The sequence below is a fragment of the Squalius cephalus genome, assembly GCF_949319135.1.
Source record: "Squalius cephalus genome assembly, chromosome: 18".
Lineage (NCBI taxonomy): Eukaryota > Metazoa > Chordata > Actinopteri > Cypriniformes > Leuciscidae > Squalius > Squalius cephalus.
In genome coordinates, this window is record NC_137139.1 from 29,670,623 (window position 1) to 29,682,133 (window position 11,511).

Here is an 11,511-nt window from a genome sequence, read left to right on the forward strand (position 1 = left end):
TAAACCAAATATATATATATATATATATATTTCAATCATGACACCTCAAAAAAATTCCAGACTATTTAAATGCTGTGCAAGCATCTCACTTGCAAGATCAGGAAAAGATAATCATATATATATATATATAACATGAACGATTTAATTGCATAATAACTGCATCGCTGGTGTCATACACATTCTAGAAAACAGAAGGAATATATGTTGGAGAAGAGCATGAAAATGCATTAGAATTACAGACAGATAACAGAATCCTGATAGGGACCACAAGATGAGCGGCCTTAACTGTGGCAATGAAGCGGATTAATACATTTTAAGGATTAATGTGACACGTTCAGTAATTAGATGCAAATTTGTGACTATAACAGCCCAAAGCGAGCGCGTTTTTCACAAATAGGCCTGCTTGTAGTATGATGATGTTTGATATTGTGCATTTGTGTGAGTGTGAATAAAATTAAGCAACACTGATGAATGTGTATTATAACAGTTCAGACATTTTGCCTTTATTAGAACAGCACAAAAAAGACCACACTTTACATATATTTAAAAAACGAAAAACAATTAAAAACACCCAGAACGCAGATATACAGTCCTTAAAAATGAATAAAAAGTGAATTTAATATTTATAAGAGTAATACTTGTAATTATGTATAAAAAGACAAATCATCGCTTTAGTAAGCAATCCAAAAATGTTCCTATCATGCCAATAAAACATGCATAAATAAAGCTTTCGCACACTCAAATACATTTTAGAACAAACTTAATAAACCAAAATAAAGAGATCAGCCTAAACCCTGAATGTTCTTCTCGGAGAGAAGGGTCAAACTCTTTAAAATCCACTATGATACTAGATGCAGGCCGACAGAAACTGCGATATCATAAAAAATAGAAGAGTCTTCCAGAACAAGAGCGAATCTCTATATATTTTTGCACTTTCTCTCTCGGCCTGCAAAACGCATCATCCATCCACGCTGTAGAGCGTTAAAAGTTTAAACAGCACCATAGTTTTTCCCCTGGATTCCTTGTTATACAACTTACACCATCAAACACAAATTTTGACCCATGAGTATGACACCAACCGACATGAAGATTAAATGTTCGTTATAGCCAAACATAATATACCAATTTACACCCATAGCACTTTATAATATACTAATATTCAGCCACTTAACAGTATATTCTTTGGCAGCCTCCGTGTGAAACCGTACGAGGATAAGGAGATAAAAGCCTAGATTTATGTGATTACGATAATGGCTTGAGTCAAACTAGACTTCCTCATCCAGCTATCATTAGACTTGATCATTAGATGAACACTAACCATCATCACAATATGTCTGCTAATAAGATCAACTGTCAGGCAGCCCTTGTTGTCTTTTAGAAGCATGTTCACAATAGCATACTAGAATACTTCATAATAAATAGTTCACTAGTATTTAATTCCGAATATAGCCTTATTTCTTTACTTTCTGGCAGCACATCCCACCCAAAATCTTTAAACTTTCCACATTCTACAATCATATCCACTCAATGAAAGTAGTTATTTTAGCCATGTTGTTTAAACCCAATTTTGGGTCAAATATGGACAAACCCAAATGTTGGGTTAGAAATGTAAGCTAATTTAAAAATGTAACCCAACGGCTGGATTTGTCCATATTTTACCCAAATTTGGGAATTTTTTAGAGACCTGTCAAAAATCAGTTCAACATTCTTGAAAGATTAGCGTTATCAAAATACAATAATGATGGTAATATGACAGACTGATATGTATTCTGGCCAATTATATGACTTAAAAACTGAACATTACACAATTAGTTCATGACCACTTTTGCTCACTGCAAAAAAATGATTTTAGCCTTGTTTTCCAGTGCAATATCTAAACATTCTTAAATCAAGATACATTTACTTGAGAAGCAATGCGATGCTTAAAACAAAAATAAATATCTTCCAATGAGGTCACAAAAAAAATCTTATTTTCCCTTTGACTTAAGATATTAGTTCTTGTTTTAAGCATAAATTCACTTAATTTTGATCAGATACAAGACTCAATATCTTGAATCAAGATCATTTACTTGAAGCAAAATGACTTAAAAATGTTTAGACTGTTTGCAAAATTATGAAAGTCAATTTAACTGGCCAGATATTGGTGAATACTGGCCATCAATACAGGACAGTGATTGGACAAAACCAAAAAAACTATTCTGAGATCAGCAGGAAAGGCCAACAGGTGTCAAAAAGTCTGTTGATTAAGAAACATAATAATACAATTAAAAAATGGTTGTGACTTTAACAACTTTGCTTAAAATAAAGACAATATAAAATATAATTAATAGGCTATATGAAATAGCTTAGCCAGTTGTGGTTTCACACAAATAGCTGTAATACTGCACCAAACAGTGTAATGATGTATTGGGCCTGTGAGACCGACTGAGAGGTCGAGGGCAGGAACATCAGGCTGTCCCGATCGGCTGCTGAGATTGTTTTTAGATTGCGTCCCGGATGAACTTTGCACTCTTGGATTGATTGTGTGATCTATGTAGGTGGTCTGAACAAAGTTGCTTTTTTTGGGATATGGGTCCTTGAAAATTGAAAATGAACTCTGGACTGGTATATTGATTCTGGGCCAGAAAGGAATCCTGGGATATGGAGTCCTTGAGGGTTGTATGTGGACTCTAGACTGAGTGATGGATTGTGGGACCTGTAGTCCATGTAGCTGGATTGTCGTTGGCATTTTCGAGCACTTAAAAGCTTTTCTTCTGCGGAGCGCTGAGTTTTCTCATTCCTCTTATCCTGCCGAGGAGCTCACGCACGAAGACCTGGTGTAGAGAGAAAGAGACAGACTGTGTGTAGTAAAAGTCTACTCATGTTTCCGCATCATTCATTCGCTGTGTAAAGCTTGTGGCTGTAGGTCAGCAACAATGCTGCGGGGTCTTTGATTCACAAACTATGTGCTTGGGTTTGATGCACAATACACACACTCAAACAAGCACGCATGATAGTTTAAGCATCTGTGATTAGATAAGAGAGGATTGTAAGAGTGTGTGTACAGATGCTTTTAATCTAATATAAACACCTATGGCTTGATGAGGACACTTCTGTGTGTCTGTGTTTTATAATTTTACATTTATATAACTTTATTTTATATTGCACACACACACACGGGTGTAAACATGGGTGTTTATATTGGATTAAAAGCATCTGTATCTGTGTGTGTTGGTCAGTGGGTTATTGTGTCTGCTGTCTTATGCATTGTGATTTCCATAATGTTGGATGGATTCTTTGAGCACACACATGTATTCAGGTCAGTGCACACTCATATGAAATCCACTAGCATTTCCTAAAGCTGTGTGTGTGTGTGTGTGTGTGTGTGTGTGTGTAAAAAAAAAAAAAAAAAAAAAAAAAAAAAATTATATATATATATATATATATATATGTCAATGACATGGCGTGTCAATTCTGGTGTCCAAAGCATATTTGCAAGTATAATATCCTTTGTACACCAGAATTGACCCATATTATTTATATATATATATATATATATATATATATATATATATATTTATATATATATATATATATATATTTATATATATATATATATATATAGGCTTTGCTTTGTGAGTGCACCTATGATGCCTTATAATACTCCTTAAAATGCTGTCTACGTAGGCAGCTCACTATGTTTTGGAACAGAGCTGTAGGTTGGTGGCCTATATTTTCTGTTATGACTTACATCAGTGGGCTTGAAGCAGTCTGTCAGTGATTCCTGAGGGACAAAAAAAAAAAAAAAAAAAGATATCATCTGACTGAGACACACACAAACAACTTCAGAAACCTAAACATTTTCAGACAATTACATACACAACGTGAATTTTTGGCTTGGGCATATAGTGTTTGTGTGTTACTGTAGCAGTAAAAACCCTCAAGGAGGTGCTAGAGTTTATCTTAATGTCTCTATCAATAATGCAGATGTTATTATTCAGATAGTATAAAAGCACTTTAAAGAGGACCTTGTTTAGTGTGTGAGGACACATACTTGTTATATATATATATATTGAAAATATACACATTTTTCAACCCTATGCTAGTAGAGCCCATAAACAAAATCAAGACTTTGTAAAAGGGATAATACGGCCTTGAGAACTAATTACTCAGCAAGATTCTCTTAACGCCGCTTTCAGCAGTGCTGGAATGCGAAATGAACATTGCATTATGAATTGCATTCTGATAAATTTCAGAACATCATGAAACCAAGCATAGCTAAAAGTGTTTGCATTCATGTTCAATGTTTTGTCATTAAACTCTAAACTCAGTGTTTAAGGGGCTGTTTACACGACACCTTTTACAACCAAACTCGGAAAACTTGTGCATTTTGACCATTCAGTAACACAACAACGCTGTGTTGGGGGCCTGAAAATGCTAACTTTTGAAAACTAGTTTCAAAGTGCACTTGTTTGAAAACGATAGCGTTATCGTCTCCATGTAAACTACAAAAAAAGCGGCATCGCCAACGACTGGCCTGGCAGAATAATACAGCGTTTTTAGGCATTTTTGCAGATCCGTGTGGACAGGGATCATTTTGACAATGTTGTCGTCTGAACACGAAAAACGCAAAGGAATTTTTTTTCCCCGTTTTTAGTACATCGTTGTTGTGTAAACGTACCCTAACAGAAAAATGCATTATTTTCTAAACACACGCTCACACAGGAGTTTACCTGTAGTTTTACAGCTCTCTCATCTTCACTGTTCACCTCCAGGAGATCATCAATGTCAATCTCCACCTCTGGCATTTCCTCTTCCTGTACAAACAGAGATCACACATAGTAAGTGAGTGGAAGCACATAAAAAAGAAAAAAGAATAAAAATCCCAAATGAGTTTTAAAGAAACATCTGCAAACATCTGATACTTAAATGAAACCACCAAGAGACCTCCAAGTAACTGATTTTCCTTCATTAGTACAGAAATTCTTACAGATTGGATAGATGTGGTCTAGATCAAATCAGCAGCCAAGAAATTGTGAATTATACGTTCATCAGGGCTATTTGGGGAGCGAGAACATCAGGAAACACTCCAGTCACAAGCTGAGGTTAATCTGAAGGCTGTGCCACTGTGATGACAGACAGAGGCACACAGGCACGATGAGATGAGGTCTATAAATACACTCCCCTGTTTAAAGGTGAGAGGAAGAGAGGGGACTATTTTCCATGTGGTAATCGCTTTGCTCGTTTGGCAAATGAGAGAGATAGAATAATATACATCTTCAATATGAAAGCACATATGTCATTATTGTCTGAGTGCCAGTTTGTCAGAGTGTTACAGCCAATTCTGCATTTGCTTGACAGATCCAAGGACAAATCCAGGATTTACTTCCCAGATTTACTCAACTTCATCAAATGTGCATGAATGGTTTTTCGCATGATGTAGGATTTTGTTCAAAGTTTTTTCATATACGTTACTACAATGGCATTGATTTATTTTCAATTTAAAAATTCACACAAACAGCATTACACCAATGCATTATTTTACAGTATTTTTAAAAATGTTAAAAAATAAATAAAATTGTATATATATATATATATACACATATAATACACACAAAAAAGAAAGAACAAAAATTTAGGTGCAGCAGTTCAATTGCACGTTAACACAAATATCTAATCAGCCAATCAGATGGCAGCAACTCAAGGCATTTAGGCATGTAGACATGATCAAGACGATCTGCTGAAGTTCAAGCTGAGCATCAGAACGATGAAGAAAGGGGATTTAAGTGACTGAATGGGGCATGATTGTTGGTGCCAGACTGGCTGGTCTGAGTATTTCAAAGGTCAGAGGAGAATGATCAGACTGGTTCAGCTGATAGAAAGGCAACAGTAACTCAAATAAGGTTCATTACAACCGAGGTCTGCAGAAGAGCATCTCTGAACACACAACGCATCAAACCTTAAAGAAGACGAGCTCCAGCAGCAGAAGACACACACCGGTGATACTGTCAGATGAGAACAGAAACTGAGGCTGTAATTCACACGGCTCAACAAAACTGGACAATAGAAGATTGGAAGAACATTGCTGGTCTGATGAGTCTCCATTTCTGCTTCAGCGTTCAGATGGTCGGGTCAGAATTTGGTGTAAACAACATGAAAGCATGAATCCATCCTGCCTGGTATCAGCGCTTCAGGCTGCTGGTGGTGTAATGATGGTGGGATATTTTCTTGCACACTTTGGGTCTCTTAGTGCCAATTGATCATCGATTAAACTCCACAGCCATCCTGAGTATTGATGCTGATCATGTCCATCCCTTTATGACCACAGTGTATCTTCTTCTGATGGATACTTCTAGCAGGATAACACACCATATCATAAAGCTCAAATCATCTCAAACTGGTTTCTTGATCATGACAGTGAGTTCGCTAAACTCAAACCTCCACAGTCTCCAGATCTCAATCCAATAGAGCAGATTTGGGATGTGTGGAACAGGAGAATCGCATTATAGATGTGCAGCTGATAAATCTGTCAATATGAACCAAAATCTCGGAGGAATGTTCCCAGCACCTCGCTGAATCTGTGCCACGAAGAATTAAGGCAGTTCTGAAGGAAATCCGGTACTAGCAAGATGTACCTAATGAAGTGGCCGGAGAGTGAATATAGGAGCGTGAAAGAGAAACTGATTTAGCGAGAAGCAGGTCAAAATGATTAGTGCTGGTCTGCAGAGTTAATAAGTGTGTGTGTGTGTGTGTGTGTGTGTGTGTGTGTGTGTGTGTGTGTGTGTGTGTGTGTGTGTGTGTGTGTGTGTGTGTGTGTGTGTGTGTGTGTGTGTGTGTGTGTGTGAGATTTCATTACTAGAGAGATAATATTAAAAAAAAATTCCCCCTCTAGAGTTTCTAAAGAGATCTCAATATTATCAAATTATCTTAGCGGTTCTAAGATATACACAAAGATGAATATTGTGAGTTCATGTAAATCTACAATGGGGTGACATTTTCAGAAAGATTATGACACACTTTTACATTTAACGACAAATACAAATCAATATATTAACACTATAAATCTTCAAAAACAGACACACTCTCATATGCGCAACAAATGAAGATTTTGACAAATCATCCTTTTAGAACAACATCATGGCTTCTTATTGGAGCTGTTTGTTAAAATGATGATCCAATCAGTCGCCTGGCTGCTGTCAGATGAGCGAATACATCATGCGTTTATTTTAGACCTTTTTTTTGTCTGTGTCTGTGTGTTCACATGTTCACTCCCGAGTGTCCTAGTCGGGAAAATGGCAAAACAAGATAATGCCAGCCACAAAGACTAAATCAGATAAAGCTAAACCATCAGCAGATCAGTCAAGCTAGCCGCCAAGACATTGCCAATCAATCACAGACTGATCCGACATCAATCAAGATAACCTGACACAGATGCAATCAGCCACCTCAAACAATCATTTCAGTAGCTATATTTCACACCGGTTCACAAAGTCAGTAAGAAACCACTTTGCAACCAGCCAGACCATCCTAGCAACATGCTAAAACCTATCTATCTATCTATCTATCTATCTATCTATCTATCTATCTATCTATCTATCTATCTATCTATCTATCTATCTATCTATCGTTGTTTTATAAAGACTTCTTGTCATTTTTTTTTATTGTTTTGAGCCATCATTAATGGCCACTACAGTATAAAGCATTTTTCATTCCAGCTGTACAAATGTGCTTGCATATAATGTATGTGTATTGTGAATGAAAAGCCCTGCAGGTGGATTGTGGGTACTGAACGTGTGTGCTGTATGAGCTGCAGAACCAGCATAGACACCTTCACTTGACCTATTTGTTCACGGTGCCTGAAAGCGCAGTCGACTGGTGTCTCATCTGCAAACACAAAGCAGAGGGACGCAATCTCTCTCCCTCTCAGAGCAGACATGTCAGACCACTGAGGATTTCAAACAGGCGTTAGTGTGAGAGAGGGCTTGCAGGAAAGTGCGAAAATGTACACACAAACGCCGGCAGCAATGCTCAGAAATCACACACGAACTCCCACACACATAACACCATTTGCATACCAACATAAACAAGCAGATTGTACTGTACTGCGCACATATGTGCTCATAAAACACCATGCGCATGCATATTCTGTGTGTCACAGATGATTTACGATCGGGCTCCTTCAGTTGGCAGAATAAAGATGATAAAATTGCTCTCTACAAGGCAGGAGTGACATGAACCCATTTTTTGAGGTTTTATTAGTGTCACTGGTAAGAAAAAAACATGACTGAAGACAAAAAACAAACAAAAAACAACATAATTTATTATATACAAATAAAATATGTTTCTCTAGTCATACAGTTGATTAGTAAAGGGACCAGAGTTCAAACTTTGACCTAATATGTAGTTTTTAAATAAACTTAGCAAAATTGTTGCATTATGCATTTTATCAAAAAGTCAAATGCTTGGAATTATGATTTTTTGAATGTTTTTGAAAAAACATTCAAATATTCTCACAAAGGCTGCATTTATTTGACCGCAAATGCTGTAAAAACAGTAATATTGTGGAATATTATTACGATTTAAAAATACAGTTTTTATATTTGAATGCATTTTAAAATGTAACTTTTTTCCTGTGATTAAAGCTGAATTTTCAGCATCATTACTCAAGTCTTCAGTGTCACATGATCCTTCAACATATTAGAATGATTTCTGATGGATCATATGACACTAAAGATTGGAGTAATTATGTAAATATAATAGCATTTGCCTATTTAAATCCAAACAACAACTTTTTTGGCCGGGCAGAGTATATAATATAATATAATATAATATAATATAATATAATATAATATAATATAATATAATATAATATAATATAATATAATATAATAAGATACACTTTTTTTTTTACATACAATAATTGTGCTTCTTAATGATCAACATTACAAGAAACAAAAAAGGTACGATGCTTCTGCTACAAGGTCAGATGGAGATTAAAATACAATATAAACAAATGCAGACAGGATCGTCTCTAATACAAAACACAAACACGCTGAATCAATACAAACAGTCGAAGTGAAATGCAATGCAGAGGCCATGATATCAGACAGATAGACAGAGCCCTGAGGCGTTGAGCATCAAAGACGAACCCCTTCCCCCTCGCTGACGAGAAAGACAGCAGAGAGGGGGGTTGTGGGTATCTTTTGCAGACAGGGGCATATTAGCAGAACCCCACTGGGCTGAATGCAGAGGACATATCTCGCTGCTTCTTATGCGGTGTTGTGTGTCAGTACAGAGAGAGGGTTTTGCAGCCATTCTCAAAAAACGTCTCTATGACTCAGTACTGATATAATTAACAGGAGACTGAATTTAGTCACAATATTTGATAGATTGCACTATTTAGTGCATAATGCAAAATAACTGTTTCAAATAAAGAAATGTGATGTCCCATTATATAAGGAAAAAAAAATAAAAATCTAATTCTGCTTAAATTTTGTTTTGATCACGATTAAAATGTAATGCTTTAACTGTATGTATTTTTTTTGGTAACATTCAACACCCAAACAGAATGTAACAGGGTCTGCACAAAACAGGTTTTGAACAATAAAATGTTATGGGCTACCAATTTTTCCCCCCATTATAATGTGATTCATTGTGAAAGTGATTCCAACAGTATAATTTATAATGCTGGCCCGTTATCATTATATTTGTGGTATGGTATGGACTCTGCTATTCTTTTACATTTAGATATATTTTTTTAAAGCGACATTATTACAGTTATCGTCCTTAGTGTGAATGGGCCTCAAGTTTAAAAATCAGCCATAAAAAAAATTGAGCACTAATCTTAATATTTTGGATTAGTATTTAGTCCAGCAGTGTTACTGAATGAGCTTTCACATCCTATCACAGCACTATTCATCCTTGATTCTCACACAGAGAATCTGCATGCTTGCAAACCGCTGCCCTGTGCCTGAAATAGACAGAATCCTCTGCAGAAAACAGCTTAGGCAGCGGTTTGTGACCGTCATTGATTTGAGGACTCCGTTAGACAGAGGACTCCATCATTAGCTCGCACGTAGACCACCTCTTCTCTGTGTTCAATACGCTAATGAACTCCAGATGGACCTGTTTTACTAAAGCAAAGCCCATCAAAGAGCTCTGATACACATGTACATGCAAATTGCAACAAGAAACGTCCTACATTTGTACTTTGTAAGCCTTGTAAGCACAGCTGAGGTGCTGAGGATGCAGAGATCATATGAACACACACTTTTAGTGTTTCTTAGAGGGTTGTTAGTGTGTGCATGAGATGACATGCTGTTTTACTCGAGGCATGAAATTGATTCAATTCCAAGTCCAAAATTGCCTTAATTTCCTTTGTTTTACCGTCCACTAAACGGATCCAATTCTAATTCTATTGTGTTCTTCCTTACTGCTTTTCCATTACTTTCCTCTCATCTTCCGTTCTAATTTCTGTTCTAATTCCTTTTCCCCAATCCTCTTCTCCCAGAAGTCACAGAAATTAACCTCCAAATATCCTGATAACGTTCCACCATTTTTTTCCTTGCTCATCCTTTTTCTCGCTTTCGCTCTGTTGGATACATTCACTCACTGTATGACCACCAAGTTCATCTAATCCACGCTGTGCTGTCACTCATTCTGATCAGTTGGGGTCAGAGGTCAGCTCTGTGACTGAAAGCCTGCGATGTCATAGTCAAGTGATGCTTTAAAGTGTGAGATCTGACGCTGCACCAGGCTCAAATATTAGATCTATGCATTGCAAGCACTGTAATCTGTAAATGCTTAAAGCATTCTTGGATTGTACTCAATGGTGATAGAGCAGCCTTCAAATGGGTGCACTATTAAACCAAATGTTATTGTTCAGGTAGTTAGCTATAAACTAGTAACATGCTAAGCAAGCTGTCTGCTATTAAAGTAGAACAACGACTCTAGAAAGTAGTTTACACTAATGCATGCAGTTCCTCACGCAGCCGAAAGGATAAATGATGATATTTTAAATGCATGCTTGCATTGCATCATGAATTGTATTTTGGCATATTTGGGAATGCAACGACGCATGCAATCAAGTCTGCATTGCTAGAAGCAATTGCAAAAAGCATGTGCAATCATGTACTAGAGAATCAGTTTCAGGCCTCAGGGTTTTGGTTGAATTCTGTCAAACTTCTCTAAATCTAGAAAACCTTCACTGTCAGCAAGTAATCCCATGCTGACCTACTCTTCCTTAAGTAGGTCTATAACGTGTCATCACCTTACACTAACCCTAACGGCCATATTGCACAATGGAGATGTTGTTGTTAGTGAATTGCACGCAAATCCAATCAGCTAAACCTGCTAAACACTTTCCCTTAACTCATTTAGCTGTGTGAGATAGGCATATTTAAATAATTTCAAACAAACTATCGAATATCAACATGGCTTTGGTCATTTTTGCTCAGCCAATTAAAAGAGAGTATAGATGATAATGAGAGCTGCATAAGCGCTAACAAACATGAGATGACATGAAATGGAAGT

The 11,511-nt window shown here is 36.6% G+C and overlaps 1 protein-coding gene across 2 annotated transcripts in view; it reads right to left on the reverse strand.

The window, feature by feature from the left end:
• Positions 1 to 472: 472 nt before the first annotated feature.
• Positions 473 to 11,511, reverse strand: part of ppp1r14c (protein phosphatase 1, regulatory (inhibitor) subunit 14C) — a 13,813-nt gene continuing 2,774 nt past the window's right edge. The window contains exons 2-5 of one of the 2 annotated variants that reach the window (XR_013819051.1): positions 4,713 to 4,796; positions 3,731 to 3,763; positions 2,195 to 2,813; positions 473 to 1,769 (exon numbers count right to left, since the gene is read on the reverse strand). Coding sequence is in view for 1 of the 2 variants with exons in the window: in XM_079850005.1 (XP_079706131.1) it covers positions 2,739 to 2,813; positions 3,731 to 3,763; positions 4,713 to 4,796 (192 nt within the window). In the remaining variant the exon portion in view is untranslated. Of the gene's footprint in view, positions 2,814 to 3,730; positions 3,764 to 4,712; positions 4,797 to 11,511 lie in introns of both variants that reach the window. The other variant, XM_079850005.1, reaches the window with a different exon arrangement.